The 25,355-nt window shown below is 49.2% G+C and overlaps 1 protein-coding gene across 2 annotated transcripts in view; it reads left to right on the top strand.

The window, feature by feature from the left end:
- The first annotated feature begins 20,218 nt into the window (after positions 1-20,218).
- PIK3AP1 (phosphoinositide-3-kinase adaptor protein 1) overlaps positions 20,219-25,355 on the top strand; it is a 79,493-nt gene continuing 74,356 nt past the window's right edge. The window contains exon 1 of one of the 2 annotated variants that reach the window (XM_032778205.2): positions 20,219-20,348. In XM_032778205.2, coding sequence (XP_032634096.1) covers positions 20,336-20,348 — 13 coding nt within the window. In that variant the 5' untranslated portion in view covers positions 20,219-20,335. The remainder of the gene's footprint in view (positions 20,349-25,355) is intronic. The other variant, XM_032778206.2, reaches the window with a different exon arrangement.

The following is a 25,355-nucleotide window of genomic DNA, read 5'->3' as shown; positions in this document are numbered from 1 at the left end:
TGGGGTGTGGGGTGTATGAGAGGGCTCAGGAAAGGGTTGGGGTGCAGGAGGGGTGTGGAGTGTGGCAGGGGGCTCAGGGCAGGGATTTGGGGTGTAGGGTGCAGCAGGGGGCTCAGGGCATGGGGTAGGGGTGCAAGAGGCGTGTGAGGTGCAGGCAGGGGGCTTGGGGCAGGGGGTTGGGGTGCAAGGCGCAGGTGGAGGGCTTGGGGGGTTGGGGTTCAGGAGGGATGCGACAGGGGCTTAGGGCAGGGAGTTGGGGTGCAGGAGGGGTGCGAGGTGCAGGCAGGGAGCTTAGGGCAGGGAGTTGGGGTCCATGGGGGTGCAGGGAGCTCAGGGCAGGGGGTGGGGTGCGAGGTGCAGGCAGGGGCTTAGGGCAGGAAGTTGGGTGCAGGAGGAGTGTGGGGTGCAGGCAGGGGCTCAGGGCAGGGAGTTGGGGTGCAGGAGGAGTGCAGGGTGCAGCAGGGGGCTCAAGGCAGGGATTTGGGGTCAATGGGGGTGCAGCAGGGAGCTCAGGGCAGGGGGTGGGGTGCAAGATGCAGGCAGGGGGCTCAGGGCAGGGAGTTGGGGTGCAGGATGGGTACAGGGTGCGGCAGGGGCTCGAGGCAGGGAGTTGGGGTGCAAGGTGCAGACAGGAGGCTCGGCAGGGGTTAGGGGTGCGAGGTGTGGCAGGGGGCTCAGGGCAGGGGGTTGGGGGCAGGGTGAAGGAGGAGTTCAGGCTCCGGCCCAGCGCAGCTTACCTGCAGCAGTGCACTCCCTGCCTGCCTGCCCTGGCCCCACGCCGTGCCACTCACCACGTCCCTGCGTGGCCCCTGGAGGCGGGGGGGTGGCACAGGACTCTGCGCGCTGCCCCTGCCACGCCTCAAGGTACCTCCCCCTAAGCTCCCATTGGCCGTGGTTCCCCAATGTGAATTGTTTTAGTTATAAGATTTAGCAAGGCTTGATTTAGAATGTATTCTGCTGAATATAAAATACTGCTGTCTGTATACCTTTGAAGGTTTCTGTAAGAGATTGTTTGTGTGAATGAGGAATGCATGCATCAGGAAAAGATAAGGTGTGAAAGCCATCACAAATGTCCAGATGGTCAAGAAAAAGTGAGAGACTTGGAAAAACCAGGCGACAATCAGAAAACCTCCATTGTATCTGATGCTAAACATGTTAGCAGCACTGACGACCTCAGAGGTGAGGCAGGCACCCTCAAAGGTGAGACAACAAATAGGAGATAACGATGGGAAGTCCAGCAATAACCATCAGATGATAACAGCAGAAAACCCCAAGATTAACACCACTTAAAGACTAATGATTACAGGATGACACTGCAAAATGCATGGACTCAAATGGGAATTTACAACTATAAAGCTGGGGTGTTTTGCCATGGAACTCTGGGTTCAATCCTGCAAAGCCTCGGAGCATTGGATCACGACCGACAGAGTCCAACTCCACACATTGTTTTGGTTTTGAGTGCAGTTATATAACAAAAAAAAAAAATCTATATTTGTAAGTTGCGCTTTGATGATAAAGAGATTGCACTACGGTACTTGTATGAGGTGAATAGAAAAAGACGATTTCTTTTGTTTATCATTTTTACAGTGCAAATATTTGTAATAAAAATAATATAAAGTGAGTACTGTACACTTTGTACTCTGTGTTGTAATTGAAATCAATATATTTGAAAATGTAGAAAAACATCCAAAATATTTAATACATTTCTATTGATATTCTATTGTTTAACAGTGCGATTCAAACTGCGATTAATTTTTTTGAGTTAATCGCGTGAGTTAACTGCGATTAATCAACAGCCCTAGTTGTTTCTATGTACAGTAATGTGTATATACACACTTGTGTAAACTAAAATGTTGTAAACATGACAACAAAGCCCTAGTAAATTGACTGTTAATATATTGTGTTGAAACAGGCCGTGGGCCCTATGAAATGCATGGGCTGCGTACGGCCAATGGGCCATAGACTGGGCACCCCAGCCTAAATAATCGCTAACTCCTACCAGTGACATTTCTCAAAGCCCATCATTAACCCAGAGTTAGCTTGTGCCCCTCCAGAACATCAAGTTCAGCCACACTTAACCTTGTGAAAACCAAGAAAAACAAAGTTAAGGCAGATGCCCACACAACCTTAACTCTTCTCTTTGTGAGTGATGCCCAACTCATACTCTCACTTGCTTTTCCTTGTATAGAGCAGGAACTACCTACCCCTACCCTGCACTCATACGCTTTAGCCTACGCCACAGAAAGGCCACCACATCAGCTATATGTTATGGCTCCTTCACCCCCTTTGGCAACCCTGACGTATTCATGCACATGATGCCACCTAACGCTTCACTTTCACTTGCCTTTCATTGAACTCATCTCTCAGCTCACTGCTGACAATCCCCACTGCAAGAAGACTCCTGTGCCCTGCTCGTGACACAACCTACACAATGCAGCTGTGAAATGAGGCATACTGGATCTCCCAGGATACACATACCCCTCTTTAGTTTGATCACACGCAGAGAGAGGGGTTTATACCTTGCCCAGAGGGCCAGAAATCCCCAGGTTACCACTTCTCTCAATCACAGCTCTTCCAAACTGCTTCAGCTGATTTCTCCACCATTCAATACAGCTACATGTAACACAATAAATACAGCTCAAGGTTCTGGAAGGGCACGAGGTAGCATCTGGAAACCTTAACTCTGCACTGATGACATTTTTTGCCATTTAAAATTTAATTGGATCACAAACATCCGGGTGTGCGGCGGGAGATAGGGGACTCACACTGACTAAACTGAAATTAAGTGTAGGGTGACCAGATAGCAAGTGTGAAAAATCAGGGGGGAGGGGGAGGAATAGAAGCCTATATAAAAAAAATCCTAAATATCAGCACTGTCCCTATAAAATCAGGACATCTGGTCACCTTAATTAAGGGGGAGCTGGAGCACAGCTCTGACCCATAATACTCTGGGTTCTGGTGGGAGGATTTAAAACTGCACCCCTGTGTGGGTTCTTGGTGGTGGGGATCAAACTTAGTGCCACAAGATCTTAAGGCGTAAACCCAGCACTGCCAATCTCAAGAACTCAGAAGTCATGAGTAACACCTCGCCCCGAATCTTGAGATTTGACCCCCAAATCATTCATTCTTTTAAAGAAAGATTCTCTTCTGTTCTTGGCTGGTCTCCTGATTGTTGAATTCCCCCTGACCCCAGCACGGCTGCAGCAATCAGTGTTGCCGTCCACACAGGCACTGACTTTTATTTTCCCCTGGGGGTGCTCCACTCCTCCTCTGCCCCGAGGCCCTACCCCAATTCATTTCCTTCCCCTGACACCCCACCTTTGAGCCACCTCTTCCCTTGCCCCCTCCCCTGAGGCCACTACCTCACTGTCTCTTCCCACTCCCGCTCCTCCCCCTCCCCAAGCCCCCCACCTGCCTGTGGCTTGCTGCTGTCCCTCAAGCCCCTCCCCCAATGCCAAACAGCTGATCAGCAGGGCCCCACCAAAGAACTGTGGCTGGTGGGTTCTGAGCACCCACTACTTTTTACCATGGTGGTTCTGGCCCCTGCTGCTTGAGCTGTCGTGGTATCTCGTGCCCTTCCAGAACCTTGAGTTCAGCAAAACTCCAACTAAAAGAACCAGGCAATTCAGAGTTAAGGTACTGCCCACAACCCTTAACTCTACCCCACTCCTGGAGCGGCAGTAATCATTGGGAATTATCTTCTGCCCTCATCTGCCTGTCCCCTACTCAGCAATTAATTCTGCCCCCCCTCACCTCCAAATCAGTCCAGTCTTCCTAGTTCCCACACCCATTCTGCCCATGCATTGGCCTGTCACATGCACTCTGTTTGTCCCCCACTCCCCTCATCAGTTCTGCACCCATACCAGTGCTGCACCCAGTTGCTACATCTGCCCCAGTCCCACATCTGCCCAGCTCCCAGCTCCGATCAGTCCTGCTTCTGCTCCCCCCCCATCCTCACCTTTGCTCCTCCTCCTCTAGCTCCTGCAGTTCTTCACAGGGCTGCAGCAGGGTCCCCTTTCCAAACTAGGTGTTGCAATGAGGGAGAAGGAGAGATGCTGTCCCATTGCTCTGGGAGTGAAGGGAGGGAATTGCCCGGAGCTGCTGGTCAGTTTAGCTCTCTCCTGTGAGGATGGGAAGCAGAGGGGAGAGACTGCCTGTTTTCTTGCAGGGCTGAATTTTGCAAATAGGCTGGAGCTTCTTGAATCATGGCGGGATGAGATCCAGGCCTAGCCCTATCCCCTTCCCCTCACTCGTGAAACAAATCCCAAGAATTGGCAACACCACAGCCAGAGCTAAAAAGATCCAGCTGTCAGCCAAGGCAGTAGCAGAGCCACCAATCTCTGTGGCTGATCCACCGCTGGCTGGGACGGAGCACTGGGCTGAGTCAGCGTTATGTGCTGGCAAAGTGGGGTTCTCAAACTCTGCTGAGCTGGCAACTTCCCTGAGAAGGTGGCAGTTCACCCCCTCTGATGAAGGGCAGAACTGAGTCAGAGAGGTCAAGGCCAAGATTTTCAGCAGCGACACCAGATTATGGGTACCCGACTTGACACTTCAAAGAGGCCTGGTCTTCAGGAAGTGCTGGGTGACTGCTCCCTGAATCAGCCCCACCAAAGGAAGCTGGTTGGGCACCCCAAGTTGATAGTCACTCTGGAAAATGTTAATGAGGCTGGGCTGTGCTATTGGGGCTTGTAAGGGCTCAAGTCTGGATCTTCTGATTTCTGCCTACTTGTGAAATTTTGCCCTTTGCCAAAATGGCTGTCACTCCCATTAACATCAGTAGGGGTGAAGCCTCAGACTGGCCTCAGCAAGTTGGTTACAGAAGTGAGTGAGCCCCACAGAGCAAAGACCCCCATCCAAAACTGCGAGGAGGAGAAGGACAAACCCCAGGCCCGGCCACAGGAGAGGCCACTGCTCTGCTGAATGGTTCCTGTCCTCTCAATTGTCCAAACTTGGGCTGCCTATAGCACTTGCCTCTGAGTTCAGTTCAGATCATGCTGTGGTTGTTTCATCTCAAAGGCCATGAAGGGGTGATGCCTTGCTGCTGATCTGTACTTCCCCTTAAAAGTAGCTTCTCAGCAATGACTAACTGTCAATGAAGCACCAGGAGTATGTGATACACACAACACTCACAGTGCATACATCTCTAGTCACTGCCCTTCTATCATTCTTTTTCCCTGGCTTAGTGAGTGTTTCCTTCTCTCATGCTTCATTGGTTCTGCTCCCTTTGTAGCCTCTACCCAACTTTGCTTCTTTCTCTGGTGTTGTCAGCCAGCAGAGGGAGTGCCAGGACATCAAAGCTAATGCCACTTCTATATCGTGCCAGTACTGCTCCCAACGCTGCAATGGGAGACACAGATCTCTGAAACAAGAAAAAAATATGGGACATTTTATGCTAGTCCTCTGAACTTCTCCCATTGCCCTAGCGTCCTTTCTTCTCAGTCCCTCTTCTCTTCCCTTCTCTGGGCTGGAGCGTTCTTGTCTCCTGCTAAAGTTACTGAGAGAAGGAACCCCTGGTTCCACCCACCTCGCTGCTGGGAGGTACTGGGGATTTCTTGCTTTTCTCTTGTCTCCATGAGATGGGGAGGAGAAGTATCAAGCATCCCCATTCCCTTGCTGGGCAGGCTGAAAGACAGAGGAAGATGTCGTATGCCCCCTAGATCCCCACTCTGGCAATGTGTCACAGTCAGGGCCGGTGCAAGGATGTTTCACACACTAGGCAAAACTTCCACCTTGCGCCCTTCCCCCCCTGCACCCCTGCCCTGAGGCGCCCCTCCCGCAGCAGCTCCCCCCCTCCGCCCTGAGGTGCCCCCCTTGTGGCAGCTCGCCATCCCCCACCCTGCACCCTGAGGCACCCCCCCCTACTGCAGCTCACCCCTGCTCCGCACACGAGCACCCCGAGCACGCTGTCACTGCTTCACTTCTTCCGCCTCCCAGGCTTGTGGCGCCTAAGCTGATTGGCGCCGCAAGCTTTGGAGGCGGAAGAAGTGAAGCAGCTCACCTCTGCCCTGCATCCTCCCCTAGCATGCTGTGGCCGCTTCACTTCTCCTGCTTCCCAGGCTTGTGGCGCCAATCAACTTAGGTGCCACAAGCCTGGGAGGCAGGAGAAGTGAAGCAGCCACGGCGTGCTCAGGGAGGAAGTGGGGCAGGGATGAGCTGGGGAGGGGAGTTCCCCTGCATGCTGCCCCCCCCCCACTTGCTGCAGCCGGCCCTCCCTGCGCTCCCCTGCCGCAGCTCCCTCCGCCTAAATGCTGGCGGTGACAGGGGCGGCCGAAGATCTGGCCACTGCGGTTGCTGCTGAAGAAAATGGCGCCCCCCAAATCCCAGTGCTCTAGGCGACTGCCTAGGTCACCTAAATGGTTGCACCGGCCCTGGTCACAGTGCTCTGAGTCTGAGCAATGCCAGCGGGGAATGATCCAGAGAAGTCCAAACCGTGCTGCAGCAACTTTTGCGTCAGCAGCCCAGTTGTGGTTTGGATCAGTTCTAAAAATTGGGGGCAGGGACAAAATCCACTTTCCCTTGTCTTAAAACTAGCCAGGCTAAGCAGGGGCTGGAAAAAACTCATAGTTGTTTGAGGACTAAGGGGTGAAATTTGTAAGTTTCTTAGGGGTTATTTCTTAGTCCCAGATCAGAAGGAAAAACCCATGTTTCACCCTTCAGACCTCTCATGGCAACTGCTTGATAAAAGCTCCAGGTTGCTCTGCTGAGGTGGGGTAAGTCATGCTCTGGTGTATAACAAATGCACTTGTTAAAATCGGGGCTCAGATTGGGCCTGTATGCAGCAGAATGGAGTCTTGCCACTTCTTTCATCAGGCTGTTCTGTTAGCCAGAATCTAAGCGTTCATTGAAAGTGTCTACGTGTCATGGTTGTGAGATCCCAGCTCATGCTCTAGAGGCTAATGATTGCAGTGACATTGGCCCAAGTTTGTAGAACTTGACACAATGGCTCTGAAAGTGCAGCTGCCCCACTGATTCCAATGGGGACTTCATGGTTACAGGGCAAATTGTGACCTAGACCCCTTTTAGTCCCTCTCAAGAGCACCTCTCAGGTGCCAGGCCTGGTTTCCTGCCCCTCCCTCTGGGTGGAACCACACGGTCCAGCCACTCTGGGACTGGATCTCTGGGCTGCAGCCCCCCAGTTCCCAACCATGTTAACACGACAGGCCCAGCTGTGTTTGGTGTCTGTGAGCCCATGTTACGCCAGGGATCTGTGAACAGTGGCTGCCTACAGCGACTCAAAAATGGCGGCAGCAGAACAAAACATTGTGTATTCATTTCCCCAAAGGTACAAAGCGCATAAAGCAAAGCCTTAGACACACGAGTCTCCCACGTTAATCGTTGCTTCTCAGCTTTTGTAAGCTCCCGCTCAGCCCAAGTAAGTCCCTTTTCTGGCTGACAGCAGCAGACTGCCCTCACCATGTGCTCCCTGGCCAGCATGACAGCTCTCAGTGATGCTTCCTAACCCTAACCTTAACCCTAACCCCCACCCTCTTCCAGGCCCTAGGGGCCTGTGTGTCCTGAACTAGACCAGCTAGGACCAGCTGCTGGCCTACTCCTTGACTAACTCCATTGTTAGGCAACGGTGAGCCCCTTTGCACTGCTTTGGAACTGACGGAGCGGTCACAACCCCTGATTGCCGGCTGGTTTAGCAGCCCTGCTTATAAGCCTGGCCCCCCACAGCAGATCAGTGGCTGCTCAACAATGTGCACCTGTGCTTTCCCTTGTTCCACTCCCTGCTCCTGCTCTGCTCCCCACCACCTTCAGACTTCTGGTTTTGCTCCCTGGCTCTGCCTCTGCCTTACGACTCCACTTCACCCCTCAGCTCTGCATTTGGCTTCTGTCCCTCTGGAGCTGACTTTCAGCTCATTTCCTGGACACTGCCCACCTTGCACCCATCTCTAACCAGTAGGCCGAACCCTTGCTTCTACCACTAGGCCTGACTGCCCTCGGGCAGGATGGCTACAGTGCAATAGCTCAGTGTTCCCTCTGATTTCTCTTCCCAGTCTGGGCAAAACAGGCTCTGTCCCCAGAATTGGGGCTGAATTCTCACCAGGCTATAAACGTGGCTATTGTGTTTGTTGGAATGCTCCGTCTCTAGGCTGTTGTTTTACCTTCCCTGCGTGATTCCTTTAACAACCCCATTGGATCTAGCTCACCAGCAAGTAACTCATCATCAAACAAACACAGAGGCACGGACTGCATTCATAGAAAATACAGAGATTTCCTGGTTCATTGCAGAGCGTGCCTCAGAGGCCTAAGGCTAATATTTTAAATGTCAGCACTGTTACATGTCACTGGCTCTCAGGGTGCATAAGAAACCAGAGGGAAGATCATGAAGATGTGCACAATCAATTGTGAGCAGTGTCCATGTGGGTAGAGCTTGAAAGATCACTACACCCAGAGCCGTCCCTTGGGTAGGGGAAATCGGAGCAACCACTCTGCGCCCCATGCTTTGGGGGCCCCCTTGCGATTGGATGGCACCGTCAGTCCTGGAAGAGATGAATCCATCACTTCTGCCCCAGACCCCGCACCCCCCAGGGATGGTCCTGACCACGCTGCTCCCAGTTTGGCCCCTGGCGAAAGCTGAATAACCCTAGAGTGGCACCATAAAAGAAGAAGTAATGAGGCTGTGGCCTCTAGTTTGTGAAGCCCTTTGGGATTTTCCTGGGTTAGAGCACCACATAAAATGCAAGTCATTATTTTGGGGGTGAAGATGTGGGTTTGGATACTCAGCTGAGACACATAAAGGGCATGAGTTCTGTAGGCAGCAGCTCTTTCCAAGCCTGAGCAGTTTGTAACTAATCCCAAAGAGTTAATGGTTCATGTTGTATCATACCTTTAAAAGACCTCAGAGCACTTGACAAAATTGATCAAATTTTACAATACACATGAGAGGAAGGGAAACCTGCTTCCCAGCCTGACACTAGCACAAAGTCCTGATATGTCAACACTGCCTAGGCAGTCATTGGCAGAGCTCAGAACAGAGCCCAGGTGTCCTGAATCCCTGTACCCTGCTCTAGTCAGCAGGCAAATCTGCCTCCAAAAGCCAAAAGTGAAATTATGAGCAGCCAAACACCTAACTCAAGCTGCTCTTGGATCTGATCCTATAAAGCGAGGCTTTAACTGGGCAGTTTTCCGATGTTTAAATTCTGACATGTTGATTGAAAGTTACATTTGAGTTGGGAGAGTCTAGTCGTCCATCACAAAACTGATCTGTGCAGATAGAAATGGGCCTGAACAACTGACATCCTAGATCTGAACTTAACTCTAGTCCGGTCCAAACCAAAAACCTCATGGACTGGGAGGAGGGCATTTGAATTCAAGATCTAACCCTTGGCTTTCCCTAACCCTTGGGACCAGCTTGTTAGAGATCTGAGCTTTGAACCAAAGTATAAGAATCCAGACCTGTGGTTTTGGTTAAGGCCCAAATCTAGGGCCTGGTCTACAGTAGTCTGTTATTTCGGAATTAGCCCAGTTAATTCGGAAAAAAAAAATGATTCTGTCCACATGACCAAACCGGCTTTTTCGATTTAAAGGGCTCTTTAAATCAATTTCTGTACTCCACCTCAGCAAGTGGAGTAGCACTTAAATTGAGATCGCAATCCAGGGTTAAAGGTATTGTGGATGCAATTCAATGTTATTGGCCTCCAGGAGCTATCCCAGAATGCTCCCTTGTGACCGCTCTGGACTACACTGTCAACTCCGATGCATTAGCCAGGTGGGCAGGAAAAGCCCTGGGAACTTTTGAATTTCATTTCCTATTTGGTCACTATCAGCACAGGTGACCGTCAGCACAGTCCACCATCACAGTCGACCATGCAGAGTCCACCATCACAAGAGATCACGCAGTCCTGGATTCGCAGATGAGCTCCAGCACAGTCCGAACGGGAGGTACTGGAACTCATTGCATGTTGGGGAGACGAGTCTGTTATGGCAGAACTATGTTCCAAAAAAAGGAATGCAAATATGTATGCTAAAGTCTCCAGGGCCATGACAGAAAGAGGCTACTCCAGGGTCACAGAACAATGTCGTACAAAAATTAAGGAGCTCAGGCAAGCATACCAAAAAGCCAGGGAGACAAATGGGTGCTCTGGGTCACAGCACCATACATTCCACTTCTACCGTGAGATCCATGCAATTATGGGGGGTGACACCACCACTACCCCACCACTGTCAATGGACACCTGCAAGGGGGGGAGTTGCACGCAGCGAGGAGGAAGAGTCATTGGAGGACGAAGAGCAGGAGGAGGAGGACAGTGCACAGGCGGCAAGTGAGGAATCCGTTTTCCCCCTAGCCAGGAACTATTCTTAACACTGGAGCCAATAGCCTCCCCCACTCCCAATGCGGGCTTCCAGACCATGACCCTGTAGAAGGTACTTTTGGTGAGTGAGAGCCTGATCAGAGCCATGCAGTGTGGGGGCGGGGGGAAAACCCAGCTGGGCTGGGCTGTTCACGTATAGTTTAAACGGCTCATCCCTGCTCAGAGGCTGGTCCAGATTAGAAGGCAGAAAAAATGAATTTGGGAAGACATGTTCGCCGAGTTCATGCAGTCCTCTTGCACTGTTAGGGCCTAGCTGAATGCATGGAGGCAAACAATTGCGGAGTCCCGTAAAGCATTATAGAAACACGAAAAGAGGAGTGACACATGCAATGAGAGCAGCCAGGATGCTATGGTCAAGCTAATGGGGGAGCAAACTGATACGTTCCACTGTATGGTGGATCTAATGCGGGAAAGGCAGCAAGACCACAGACTGCCGATGCAGCCCTTGTATAACCGCCCTCCTTCCTCCCCAAGTTCCATAGCCTCCTCATCTAGATGCCCAAGAACACGAGAGTGGAGGCTACGGGGACCCACACACTAAACCCCAGAGGATCGCCCAAGCAGCAGAAAGCTGGCATATGTGAACTTTTGATTTGGTTTCTCGACTTGTCCTTCCCTCCTCCTCCACCCGGTCTGCCTTCTGATTTCTCTCAATGCGTTGTGCAACAAATAATAAAGAACAATTTTTAAACAATTTAGACTTTATTTCCTTTCATATATATATGGGGCGGGTATCTTCAAGAGAAACAAACACAACTGTCACACCGTTCCCTGAGCAGTCATGAAACTGGCTTTCAAAGCTTCTCTGATGCACAGCACGCTCTGCTGCTCTCTTCTAATCGCCCTGTTGTCTGGCTGTGTGAAACTGTCTGCCAGGCGAGTTGCCTTAACCTCCCACCCAACCATAAATGTCTTCCTCTTACTCTCATAGAGATTGTGTAGCACACAACAAGCAGTAATTACAACTGGAATATTGGTTGTGCTGAGATCTAACCAAGTCAGTAAACTGCGCCAGCGTACTTTCAAACATCGCAAAGCACATTCTACCACCATTCTGCACTTGCTCAGCCTATAGTTGAATTGCTCCTTACTACTGTCCAGGGTGCCTGTGTACGGCTTCATGAGTGATGGCATTAAGGGGTAGGCTGGGTCCCCAAGGATAACTATAGGCATTTCAACATCCCCAACAGCAATTTTCTGGTCTGGGAAGTAAGTCCCTTCCTGCAGCTTTTGAAATATCCTGAAGATGCAAGTGTCATGCTCCTTTCCCGGCCATCCCACGTTGACGCTGGTGAAACGTCCCTTGTGATCCACCAGTGCTTGCAGCACCATGGAAAAGTCCCCCTTGCAGTTTATGTACTGGCCACCCTGGTGTCCCGGAGCCAAGATAGGGATATGCGTTCCATCTATCGCCCCACCGCGGTTGGGGAACCCCAGCGTATTAAAGCCATCCACAATGGTCTGCATGTCTCCCAGAGTCACTACCCTTGATAGCAGTTGGTCAATGATTGCGTTGGCTACTTGCAGCACTGCAGCCCCCACAGTAGATTTGCCCACTCCAATGATTCCCAACTGACTGGTAGCTGTCAGGCATTGCAAGCTTCCACAGTGCTATGGCCACTTGCTTCTCAACTGTGAGGGCTGCTCTCATTCTGGTGTCTTTGTGCTTCAGGGCAGAAGACAGCAAGTCACAAAGTTCCATGAAAGTGGCCTTACGCATATGAAAGTTTCGCAGCCACTGCGAATCATCCCAGACCTGCAACTCTATGTGGTCCCACCAGTCTGTGCTTGTTTCCCAGGCCCAGAATCGGTTTTCTATGGCATGAACCAGGCCTAATGCTACCATAATCTCCCAATCGCCACATGCCATGCTTCTAGGAACGTCTGTGTCCATGTCCTCATCGGTATAGTAATTGCGTTGTTGTCGCTTCCTCGTCTGGGTTTTGCAGGTACTGCACATACTGCTGGATAATGCGCGAGGTATTTAGAATGGTCAAAACTGCAGCAGAGATCTGAGTGAGCTCCATGTTTGCTGCGCTATGGCGCCTGCACGGGTAATCCTGGAAAAAGGGCGCGAAACGAGCTGCTCAGTGGCCGATAAAAGGTAGTAAATGATTGTCTTCTGTAGCTTTCATGGATTCGGGAAGCTCATTAGAGCTGCAAGAGCAGGAGAGCAGAGTTTGCGGTGGAAACGTGAGCAGAGTCTACAGCGGAAGCCGTGCGGCTCTGTTCACGATGGCTGAAAAACGACGGGGAATTGTTGCCTTCTGTAGCTTCCACGGGAGCCCAGGACAGACAACACAGAAAAAGTGGCAGAAGCTGTGCAGCTCTGTTCACGATGGCTGAAAAAACATGGGGAATTGTTGCCTTCTGTAGCTTCCACAGGAGCCCAGAACAGACAACATGGAAAAAGCATCAGAAGCTGTGCAGTTCTGTTCACGGTAGCCGAAAAAAGGTGGGAAATGGTTAGATGAAAGAGTAGAAAGACAAAAGGACATGCGAGGTGGATTTATAGTACCAGGAGACAAGCAGTGCACCGTGCTGCACCATCTGCTGGTAGTATGGCCTCTGCTGTAGGTTTCATGGAGGGAGGCGCGAGTGACAGCACACACCCAGAAACAGCCACGAGAATGTTTTTTTCCCATCATGCACTGGGAGCTTAACCCACAATTCCAATGCGCGGCAGAGATTGAATGAACTGTGGGATAGCTTCCCATAGTGCACCCCTCTGACATTCAATGCTAGCCTCGGTACTGTGGACGCACTCTGCTGAATTCACGCACTTTAGTGGGGACACACAACACCGAATGTATAAAATCACTTCTGAAAATTTGAATAAAATAAGTTCGAATTAATTTCGTACTGTAGACGTACCCTAGATGTCAGTTTCTTATTTTAGGAGTGTTGTGGCACTGATTGGGAATTGGTACAAAGTGCTGCCCAGAAGGAAGAGCATTTACAGGTGGCATGTCAATACCTTGATCCACAACTAACATGAATTGTTCCCTCTCTGATAGATCAGAAGCTTATTCTTTGTGACATCACACTAGCGCCTTGGCAGTTTCCCCATATGAAAGGAATGCTGTTGGGTATGGGTATGAAGACTCTGATTGGCTGACTAGCCAGGCACACCACACTCAAAACAAGGTTACCCTGATGATCTACAAAGAAAATATCTGCTTGGGGTAGGGAGATTGGGGCAGTTATTGTGCTTGCCTGGGACTGAGGGTGAAGGGGAATGGTCAGTGCTTGACTCAGGACCTAGTACAGAGCCAAAGTCTGACTCCAGACCTTATCCATTCCATAAAATCAAAACTCGAAACACCCCTTTGTGGAGAGGCTCCTCTTTGAACAAACCTGCAGATGGAGCCTGACTAATCTGGCTACACTGATGGAAGCAGGAATGTGTCAGACCAGTTACATGCGTCTCTGTGCCAAATGTAGATTAAGAGTCACTCCCACAATGGAAATGCAGCCATAGGCAAAACAGAAGTCAAGGAAGTAGAGGTGAAAGGAGTGCAAAACCCTTAAAGGAAGCTGCAGATTAATACCAAAGTCTTGAACCGCTGCATTGTATTACTGGCTCTCCATTACGGTAGAGGAGCAGTGATGCTATGCAGTGGCACCAGAGACATCCTGCTCATGGAGGGGAGACCAGGAACATTTGGTGTAAGGTGCCTTCAACTCTTCCCTCTGAAAGCAGTGTGCAACCCCACCTCTGCCAAAGTAGCAAGTCCCATTGCTGCCCCAGCTGTAAGGATAGCTGGTCTTCTCCCCAGCCCATTGCATTTACATTGAGAGCAGGGTTCTTGCCCTTCTGCATGAGAGGCAGGGTGATGGTGGTGGTAAGAAGTGTAATAAAGGTCTTCTACAATCTACTGATGCGGCAGAAGGTAGGAGATAAAGTTTTTAAATGGTTTTATATATCACTAACACTGAATCCAATAGGAAGTTGCCATTGGCACAGTCAGATTATGTCCAGGAGGACATGGGTGGTACAGACAATCTCAGAGATGCTGTAGGGAGATGATCCAGTGCATCAACAGTAAAAGAAGTAAGTTTCTGTCCTTCTCCCCACCACTGCACAAACAGCAGATTAAAGAAACTTGGAAAGTCCCTCCAACTTCCTTGGCTTCAGCATTTCCCGGCTTTTAATGTAAATCATCTAATTTGGCTTCCAGTATAGGGGTGGAATAGGAGCAGAAGTTAAATTCCCTGGCAGGGTCACTAAGAGTACGTCTACACTTCAGTTAGACACCCATGACAAGCCTGTGCCAGCTGACTCATGCTCAAGGGGCTCGGGGTAAGGGGCTGTTAATTGCAGGGTAGACCTTCAGGCTCGGGCTTCAGCCCAAGTGCTGGGATCCTCCCATCTTGCAGGGTCCTACAGTCCAGGCTCCAGCCCAAGCCCGAATGTCTACACCACAGTTAAACAGCCTTTTAGCCCAAGCCCCATGAGCCTGAGTCAGCTGCCATGGGCCAACAGCGGGTTTTTAATTGCAGTGTAGACATACCCTAAGGCTTTGCCTACAGAGAAACTTGACCCATTTGAGTTAAGACCCTGTGTGGACACTTATTTTGGTTTAGCTTGAAATGATTCAGAGCAGGTTTAAGCTAAACCACAACAGGTGTCCAGTCCATGTAGCCTTTTGCACTAATTAAACCACATCTGTTTTAAAATAACACCTGAAGTTAAACTGGTGCAACTTTGCATATAGATAAGTCACAGCTGTTCTCATTGAACAAGAGGTTGACTTGAGCTCAGCCTCCCACCTTCCCTTGCACAAGTGCTCAGGAGAGAGGCTGTAAGAGTGGCCACTTGGGAGCTGGAGGAGGGAATGTCTTTGGGAAGGCTGGGCCCAACACTTGGCATCACAGGACTGAGTTTAATGGAGCTATGGTTCCCTTTATGCTTATTTTCTTTCTTCTATACTGTTATAGTAGGCATTATCAGGTGATTGTATTCTCCTGAGTCCTTTCTTAGTGTGAAAGCAAATTGTCAGTCTTGGGCAGACATGCTGTGTGGCATGGTTTTGGGCTCTGCAAATTCCTGGGCAGAGCAGCAGGAGAGTTTCCTCTCTGTTTGTGGCACAGTTATTCCTTGGAAACCAAACACTAGTGTTGGGCTGGGCTTTCTGGGTGAGGGCTTTGCCTGCATGCTGTTTGACAAATCTCTGTTCTAGGACAAGTGTATGTGAAAATAAACAAATTACATGTAGAATATACTCATACTCCACATCAATAACTTCTCCGCTAGAAAGCTGACCTGCAAGGCCCTGGACATCTATTCCTGTTCTGCAGAAAGGCAACAAAGAAAGAACCTTGATGATGTTCAGCCAAGAAACTCTTCTGAATGCAACCATAATGCAGTCCCATCTCCCGAGTCTGTAGAAGGACAGTCTGAAATAATGGCTAAGGTGTAAACTGCTACATTGGTCTTAATAGTAAGTTAACTCTGGATCCTAGCTTCTAAATGTCAACCCAAACTACTTCACTGCTGCTCACTCATCTTAGACTATCCTATATGCAAGGTCATTGTGAAAGCTTGTGACTCAAAGCAAAGATTTAATCTATCCCACACGGGAAAATGTTAGATACTTACCAATTTCAAGTCACTTAATTCTTCATCTGACACTCCTTGCTCTGTTTCCTTAAACCAGAGCAAAACTACTTGCCACTAGGAGTTAATCTTTCACATTAAAATTAAATATGTTGCTGGAGAGTAGGGTGGTAAATTTACCTTTCATTAGAACCTTAGTTGCAACCTTAACTCTGCTTAGACATTACTGGTGTGTCCATATTACACAGCACATGTGTAAGTCTTCTTTTTTTTCCTGTACCAGTTTCTTGGCCATTGGGGGAACCTGTATCTAGAGTTAGTAGGAAAAGAGAATTTCTGTTCCATAAAAGATTCCAACATTTTTTATTTTTTGTTTCAAATAGAAACAAAAAGCTGAAATGTCCCAGAGAACAAATTCCCCAAAAAATTCAGTTTAGGACTATCAGATTGGTTTGATAAGGTAAAATGCTTTTTCAGTAATGCCAATGCATAATATAAAATGTTAAATATAATATCCAATTTTTTAATATAACATAGATGACTCATTGCTATTTTCCAGTCAACTCTTGTCAGCTGACTTATTCCCTTGAAACATTTCAGTTTAGACAAAACTGCATTTTCCAACAGGATTATTCCATCGGAAACTTTGACCAACTCTACTCATATCCCTTCTTCCCACGAGGTTGACATCAGTGTCAGTAAATGGTACTGATTAACTCTGTGGAGCCTTTAACATCTCTGAAGTGAGACTTTACTTTAGTATCTCAGGCCAAACTATTGCTCAGTGTCCTTGATGGAGTTCAAGAAAAACCCGAAACAAAGGAGGCATATGCAAGAGAGAAGGAATGGCTCCTTCTCAGACTAGAAAAGAGCTGTTGATCAGAATGGAGATACCAAGAGAGACCTTTCTTATCAGCAGCAGGATTATGAGAAGGGAGAGAGGTCAGTGTGAGATGAGTGGAATAGAACTTCTGAGGTTGGTTTGCAACAAATCTGAGCATTTTTTAAAAAGGAGGAGGGAATCTTGACTCAAGATCTTGAAATACTGAAATGTGATTGTCATGGGGTCACCTCTCTTTATGTGCAATAAGGTGGCTGGCAGGATTCTGCATACTAGGGATTGGAGAGCTGGGCTATAGAGAAAGCAGTGGCGAAAGGCAAGAGACAACTGACAGAGTGCTGACACTGTAATGGCAGAAAGCAGTCTTGCAGAGGTGGGAGGAAGAGAGATCGTAATCCAGCATTATGGTTAGCACCAGCTTAGAGTACTGAGTTAAGGCGGGATAGAGATGGAGGCAATAATTGTGATGCACTGCCCCACAAAGTGAGGGGAATACCAGCTTACTAAACACCATCAGCTGGTGAGTAGGATTCAATGTTCCTTCTTTTATTCCACTTTCATGGCCTTTAGCTCACTTGGATTCCACACATGCCCAGGTCACATTCCTTTCGTTTCCGATTGGCTTTTGATTGCAGTGCATGCAAATCACAGAGGAGGAAAGGCCTCTTCTTCTTAAAAGGGGGAGATCAGGAGTGGCCGGAGTTAGTCAAGACTGAGCAACATTAAAGCAGATGTGTTTCCAAGGGGTCTTCTAGTGTGGGACTGGTTGATTCTTCATGGAGACAAGTGAGTAAGGAGGCAAATTTAGGTCAAGTAATTTATAAGTGAGGAAATGGTGGAACTGAGGAAGATGTACTTCATGCAAAGGGTAATAACTGACAGTTAATGGGAGCACCGTGGCAATAGGAATGCAGGAGTCCAAGAATTCCTTCTGGAGGAGGTGACTAAGATCTTGGGATGGGTCCTCTTTAACTCTCCTGTTACGGGGCAAACATCTCCCGGGCAAGCAGACACATAGGAATTGCTAATTCCATGCATTTTCCTGATTCCCCTGATTGCCCATGAAGAACAGGGTTAGATGTTTAGCGTCCAGAAAAGAAAGGTGAGGAGAGAGATGTTTGTTGGCTTAAATGGGCGGCCAGTTCTGTTAATGAACTACCACCTGTCAACACATGAGGGCGCTCTCAGCGCTAGAAAGGAACATGCAGCGCTGCACGGGACTGAGAAGCATACAGGTAAATAGTTCCCATGCAGAATATGGGATGAGCAATGCGTACTCAAGAATTTAGCCGTGAATTGTGCGAGGGAAGGGGAGTGAATGTCGTATTGTTCATGTACAAACTGCTCACTATTTGCTTTTCCTTGGGCCAGGATTATTCATTTGGAACAAAAACATATAACATTGGGACTAATGAATTGCTAGCATAATCCCTCCCCAGTAGAGTTCCACCCTGGAGGGCTAGGTGCTTTCATCCTAATGGGCTTTACAAACTGGAAGTGACTTCTGTCAGCTTCTAAATCTCCTTCTGAAATGCAACCACTGTGGAACGGAAACAGGAGAGGTGGTACAATACTGCACAAGAGTTTAGGACTGGAAGGGAAGGAAAGTCTTGTGTCTGTTTAAAAGACCGGGACCATTTAGTCAGATACTAAGTCAAATTCAGGCCTAGTGAATGAGTATGTGCAGTGGCTTTGAGCTGTTTACCGTTAATCACGGGTCTGATGTGGCTGTCCTGTTCTTTCTGGCCTTGTCTTGGGGTCACTGCTCTTTGTAAACTTCTGATGGAGCTTCCCTGGTAGCTGAAATGATGACATTGGTAGACAGGCCAAGTGCACGTGCATCTGAAGGACAAATTCCCCTCTATCCCCATAAGCAGGGGAATGCTGCTTGCTGACTTCCTACACTTACTTTCCCCATACAGCCACAATAAACCTGAATATTCAAGGCATTCATCCTCTCCTGAGGCAAATCTGCAGGCCAGTGAGCAAGAACTCTTCTTATTTGCAGAGAAACGTGCGCCCTATTTATATTCCCACCTTCCTTTCAGCTGCCGAAACCTTCCCATCCGCACCTGTGACCCTACTCCTCATTATCCTCATCACTCTGAGATGGGGTGCTGGAACAATTTGTATAGTGGGGGTGCTGAGAACCATTAAAGCAAACTGTAAACCTTGGATATAATGGAAACCATTTCAAGCCAGAGGTGCTGCAGCATCCCCTCCACTGCTGGTTCCAGCACCTATGCTCTGAGAATCAGGTCAGATGAGGGAATCAGTACTTCCATTGGAAATAAAATCCAAAGCAAAACTTTCTGTACATACGCAATGCCACTGCTGCTCTTCCGGGCACAGCATCACAAGGAAAGGGATGAGTACTGAAGTTTGTCTACCTAAGTCTTACTATTTAAAATAAAGGGGTGATTTAAACCAGCATAGTTAAACCATTGCAGACTGCTGCAGGGGCGAAGAGTGGCTTATATTGGTTTTGTTTGAACGGACCCCTCATTGACCTAAATTAAGGCCCTATTTACACTTAGAACTTGTTGGTCAGAGGGTTGAAAAAAATCAAACCCAAATCCACTCCCCTCTGTGACCTAGCTGACAAAACTCCCAGTGCAGTGCAGCTAGGCTGGCAGAAGAGGGTTCTGCTGGTTGGCATAGCTCACATTGTTCTGGGAGGTGGTGTTCCTAGACCCACTGAATTCCCTCTTCGGTTGGTGTATGTGTGCCTACATGGTAGGGCTATGCTGGCATAGATGTATGGTAGATATAACCTTGGTCAAAGTGAAATGGAGATCAGTTCAAACAAAAGCAGAATAAGCCACTCTTTCTTAACCCAGAACAAGAGGGTCTGAACAGGGGCATGTGTTGGTTTAACCACACTGGCTTAAAGTGCGACGTTTAATTACAGGGATGCATCTCGGCTTTAGGCTTAGGCTCTTTCAGTTCAAGCATGCCTGGGCACCCACTTTCGGAAGAGGACCCCCCCTGTGTGAGATAAGTGCCCACACAGATGAGAACTGCACCACCTAGCTGAGTCCCCTTTGTTCGCCTGGCTGTACAGACAAGGTCTCAGGAACATCGCTGATGGCAAAGGCTGGGATCTGCCCACTTTGGGGGAGTCAGGAAGGGAGGTTCGGGGGCCCAGCCCGGCTGCGATGCCAGGGTAGTGCCAGGGCAGGGAAAGGCCTGGGTCTGTTGGTGGCTCCGTGCTGCAGAGAGAGGCGGCCCTGCCTGCAGGGGGCCGGACGGGGCTGGGAGCGGGGCACTGAGGCAGCCAGTGGAGCGTGGCTGGGGGGTGGCTGGGAGCCTTAGGGGGCTGGCGGGGTGGGCCGGCAGAGGAGTCGGCAGTGGCGCTCGGCCGAGCTCGCAGGGAAGGAGCCGGCGCTAGGCGGTTCTGCCCCGGGGGGGACCGCGGCTCCAGCCGGCCCCTGAGGCGGGGCGGGCACGGCGAGGGGAGGGCGGCAGCCCCCGGCGCTGCCTCGCGGCGGAAGTGGCCAGAGGAGGAAATTCCCACTCGGCTGCCGGCTGCAGCCAGTGTCCCGCGGCAGCAGCTCCCCAGAGCCCCAGCCAGGAGCCGCTGCCGGGGATGTGAAGGCGCCCAAGCCCCGGATCATGGCCAGCCCAGGTAGGTTCCCCGCACGGCCACCCCTGCGGCTCGGATCCCCGCACCGGGCGCCGCGCCCCGAGCCCAGCCCATGCCGGGGTCCCTCCCCGGGCGCGCTCGCCTCTCGCCCCCACCCCCAGTCCACGGCCTCTCCTGCCCCCCGCTGGGGGCGCTCGCCGCGCAGAGGGAACCGCCTGCTACTGCCCGGGCTTTCAGAGACCGCCCCCTCCACGTGCCCGCTAGCGGGAAAGCGGGGGGCGATGGTTGTGTAGGTTCCCGTCGTGAGACCCTCGGGTGAGCGCTGGGCATCCCAGTCTCTAGAGAATAGCTGGCTGCACCCAGGACTGGCCGCTGCACCTGCTGCCTTCTGGCTAGCCACTGTGCCCCAGGGAACTGCTGCTTGCGAGCCAGTGCCAGTGGCTGCTTCATCCCATGGCTCTTCCCCGCCTGGGGTGAGCTGGTGGCCCTTGGCCACACAGGGCTCTTCAAAGTGGGTGCCCTGGCCACAGGACCCAGCTGGCAATGCTGTTTGAGTCAGAGGCCATGGGCTGGGTCATGCAGGGTGAGTGAACTCCATCTCTGCACCCAAAAGGTCCACTGGCTACCACTCAGCCCTTGCCTGTTGTCTAATTGCCCCTGATCGCTGTGGATTGACTGTGGACTAGCGGCCTGGGATGCTGTGAAGGTCAAAACTATAACTGGGTTCAAGGAAGAATGAGATAAGTTCACTGAGGATAGGTCCATCAGTGGCTATTAGCCAACACAGTCAGGGCTGCAACCCCATGCTCTGGGTGCCCCAATACTCTGACTGCCAGAAGCTGAGACTGGGTGACAGGGGAAGGACTGAAATTGCCTGTTCTGTTCATGCTCTCAGAAGCATCTGGCACGTGCCACAAGGCTAGATAGACCATTGGTCTGACTCAGTCTAGCCATGTTAAGCAGTCTCATTGCATGCCACAGTTAATGCTATCCAAAGGGAAGGAAGGGAGGGTGCAATTCATGTGGAGCACCGCTGACAGCAACACCCATTGGATATTGCCTTGGGGAAGAAACCTAATTGTAACTCTTTCTCAGGCTACACCTTCACTTCCAAAAAGTTTGCACAGCAAGATAAGTGCAGGTTATTAGCGAGCTCACTGTAATCCTGCCTCCTTTTCCCCGGTCTTTTTGGGCATGTCTACACTGCACACTAAGCCCAGGCTCTTACTCAGGTTTGAGCCCAAGCCCCCTTTTCATCCACATACAAATCAGTCTGACTTGGGTCGGCCAGCACTCAGAACCGGGTTCAAGGACTGTGCTAGAGGGGTGGGTCAGAGCCCAAGTCCTGCTCGGACTCATGTCCAAGCCCTGTTGTTTTGTAGTATGGATGCAGCTCAAGCCATGGCCCTGAAACATCCATGTAGTGCAGCATGGATGTGTTAGCACGGCTGTGAGGCTCAAGCCCTGCAATTGTAAGCCCAGGTTTACATTCAGTATGGACACTCAAGCACAGGCTTGGAAACACGAAGTCCACAAGCCTGGGTCTGTGGTTACAACTGAGAGTAGAGAACCTGCAATGAAGATCTGCGCTTAGGCTATAGCTATGCTGAAGCTAGAGGCTGCAGTGCAGGTAGGCAGACCTGTACTAGCTTTAATCTTGCTAGCAGTGCTAAAAATTGCATGCAGACATGGCAGTATGGACCCCAGCAGGGGCTAGTAATGTGAGTACTTACCCAGGGTTCCAGGCAAGCTTCTACAGGTTGCTCTGAAGCTTGTTCTGCCAGACCTGCTATTTTAGTTGTGCTAGCTAGATTAAAGCTAGTGCTGTGTGAGTATGCCTGTCCTGCCTCTGACTGCAGTATAGACATACCCTAGGGCCTAAGCGGGTTTAATGTGTATCACCCAGAATGAGTTAATTCATACTGATATGGGTAAGATGGAATGGTACCCGTGGTGCAGTGTTCCCTATATGCAGTGTTTCCTCCACAGCATTACGTGGGAGAATGCACACCCTGTTCTCCTCTGTGGAATTGGGTGGGAGGGTTCCACTCCATAACCCATGGGGGGTCCTCAGGATCTATCTTACAACACTCATAGATGGCCCAGGCCTTCACAAAGCTCCCTGGGCTCCTCCATGGCAGCCTGCTTCCGTCAGGCTGATGTCATGGGGCTATGCAATTTTTGCTAACAGAAGTAATATTCATCCTGCTATATTCTACTCTGAATACGGCTGCCGGGGATGGGGTGGGGAGAGTAAAAGTGCATAGTGCTGACTCAATGCTCCTAACATCTGGGCATACTTCAAAGTGGAAAATCACCCAGGCAACACATCTATCCCATGCTTTGTGTCCCACAGTGCCCAGCCACATGGCAGGGTCTTCCAAGGTGTCTTGATAAGCTTTCAGTGCCCATTATGTGCCACTCTACTCCCATCCACGTGGCTGCCTTGTCTGTCATGATCCTCTGCACCAAACAGCTCAAGGCAGCCTATAACCTGTTGTAGTAGAAGATATGGCTAAAATTTAATACCATTGGCTTAGGGCCATTGATTCCAATGGAAACAGGATCTGGTCTTTGTTGTGTAAACCTTCATTGCTGACACTGAATGTGCAAGTTCCCCTTACTGCATTTGCAGGGGAAATTACATGTTTGTGCTTTTTCTCTTTCTCTAAAAGGGGAAAAAACGTGCCATCTCAATGGTGTGAAGCAACTTTAGAGTTTTACTGATGCATGTCTCCTTGTGATGTAAAAATAATTCAGACTGAGGTCTCAAGGGACGGGCAGGCAGATACCAAAAATTACTTTCTCTTTGTTAAACAATATCTTGTTCTAAGTGGCAAGCAGAACTGCTTTAGGGTCGCACACTATCTAATGTGAATCTTGTGTTCTTATCACAGAGAGATGATCTTGCTCACAAGGTTTTTATCTGGTTATTTTTTCAGCTATTTCCCCATATTTTGCTTGTGACGCTTTAAATAAAGTGCTGGTTTCTGGGTGCAATAAACCTGGGAGCCTTTGATAACATGTTAGTTAATAATTATTGAGGTGATTGGGTTGTTGCTTTGTTACACAGGTCAGCTAGAGAATGCATGCTTAGGATTCCTGTATAACTTCCATGCATGAAGGATTCCTGTATAACTTAAATCCAATAGGCCTGGGAGGTGCTGAGCACCTTAATTCCCATTGACTCACTGAGAGATGAGGATAGTCAGCATCTCTTGGAAATGCTTTCACTCTGAAGGATTCGGGCCTATTCATGTCAATGTAGTCTTTATATAATATATGCTGTGGCTTCACTTGAAGTCACTGGCTATTCTCTTCAACAGGAGGAAAATTAGATCCTCTATCAAATACCAATATTTGATTCCCTGGAAAATATAATGGTTTTATTTATGCTTTCTATCTAGACAGATCCCAGAACATGTCATCAACTGATAGTACACATGATGGGCCAAATGCAGCCATTGCTCTAGCTCAGGGGTAGGCAACTTATGGCACGCGTGCCAAAGACGGCACGCAAGCTGATTTTCAGTGGCACTTACACTGCCCAGGTCCTGGCCACCGGTCTGGGGAGCTCTGTGTTTTAATTTAATTTTAAATGAAGCTTCTTAAACATTTTAAAAACCTTATTTACTTGACATATAGCATAGTTTAGTTATATATTATGGACTTCTAGAAAGAGACCTTCTAAAAACGTTAAAATGTATCACTGGTACACGAAACCTTAAATTAGAGTGAATAAATGAAGACTCAGCACACCCCTTCTGAAAGGTTGCCGACCCTTGCTCTAGCTCCACTGAAATTAGTCAACTTATAGCATGGGTGAATTTGAGGAGTTCCCTTTCCTAGCTTTTGCTTAGACTGGGAGCTCTTTGAGGCAGGGACTCTATGTCTACACCACAAATGAAGATGTGATTGGAGCAGGCATGCCAGCTTTGATCTAGCGAGCATGGGTAACAATAGCAATTAAGATCCAGCAGCACAGACCCTGGTGTGGACACTTTATACATACCTAGAGTCCCTGCTCGGCTCAAACAGAGCAGTTTGCCCATGCTGCCACGTCCTCACTACCACTCTTATCCATGCCAGCTAGATTAAAGCTAGTGGGGGTATGTGTACGCACGTTTCAATTACACCTTCATTTGCAGTGTCGACATATTCTGCATCTGCACAGTGCCTAATACAATGGGTCTCCAATCTCAGAAGGGGCTTTCAGACTCATTTATAATCTTATCGTGCAAAATGGAATGATGTTGCAATGCAGTGTTTTTTACAGGGTAGACATTAAAGGGGGTAACTTCAGCTCAAATTTGGCACAGAGCTTATATCTTGTACTTTGTAAGCTCTTGCAAAACCTATGACACGTGGACATCTTTCCATGACATGAAAATAATCTTAGAAAATTAATATGCTCCTGCAGTGATTGCAGTGCTGCTGAACATGGGTTGGAGCCATCAGAGTGTCTTATTATAAAGTAAAAGAAAACAGCCTTTCATTCTCTAAGTTGAACAATGCAGAAATTAAACAGTATCAGAAGCATAAACAACACTTCAAAGTTCTTTAATTTTATCATAACCTAGGGTAAGGAAATGAGTTTCTGCCAAATGAGAATTAAAAATATTTACTTTCTACTCTCTTTTTACATCATGCAAACTAACCTGTGGAACTTACTGCCAACACATATAACTGAGGATAGGAGCTTACTAGGAGAAAAGAGGTAGATCTGTAACTGTGGATTTCCTTATTCAGCCACAGCTGATAATTGTTGCCGTGTGCCTGGAAGCGTGAGGGTTTATATTCCTTGAGTGTTTACTTTAACAGACATTGGGTGTGTTAGGAAGACATTCACCTTATGATCAGGTTATGCCGTAACTTCCCATTCATTGCACTTTTCTCTGGCACTGGTTGGTGCTTTTCAGTGGCTATTAGCCAGAATGGGTAGGTATGGTGTCCCTAACTTCTGTTTGCCAGAAGCTGGGAATGAGCTACAAGGAATGGATCACTTGATAATTACCCGTTCTGTTCATTCCCTCTGGGGCACTGTCAGAA

Source organism: Chelonoidis abingdonii, chromosome 16 (assembly GCF_003597395.2).
Source record: "Chelonoidis abingdonii isolate Lonesome George chromosome 16, CheloAbing_2.0, whole genome shotgun sequence".
In the NCBI taxonomy this organism is placed as follows: Eukaryota; Metazoa; Chordata; order Testudines; family Testudinidae; genus Chelonoidis; species Chelonoidis abingdonii.
This window is presented reverse-complemented; position numbering and strand designations above follow the sequence as displayed.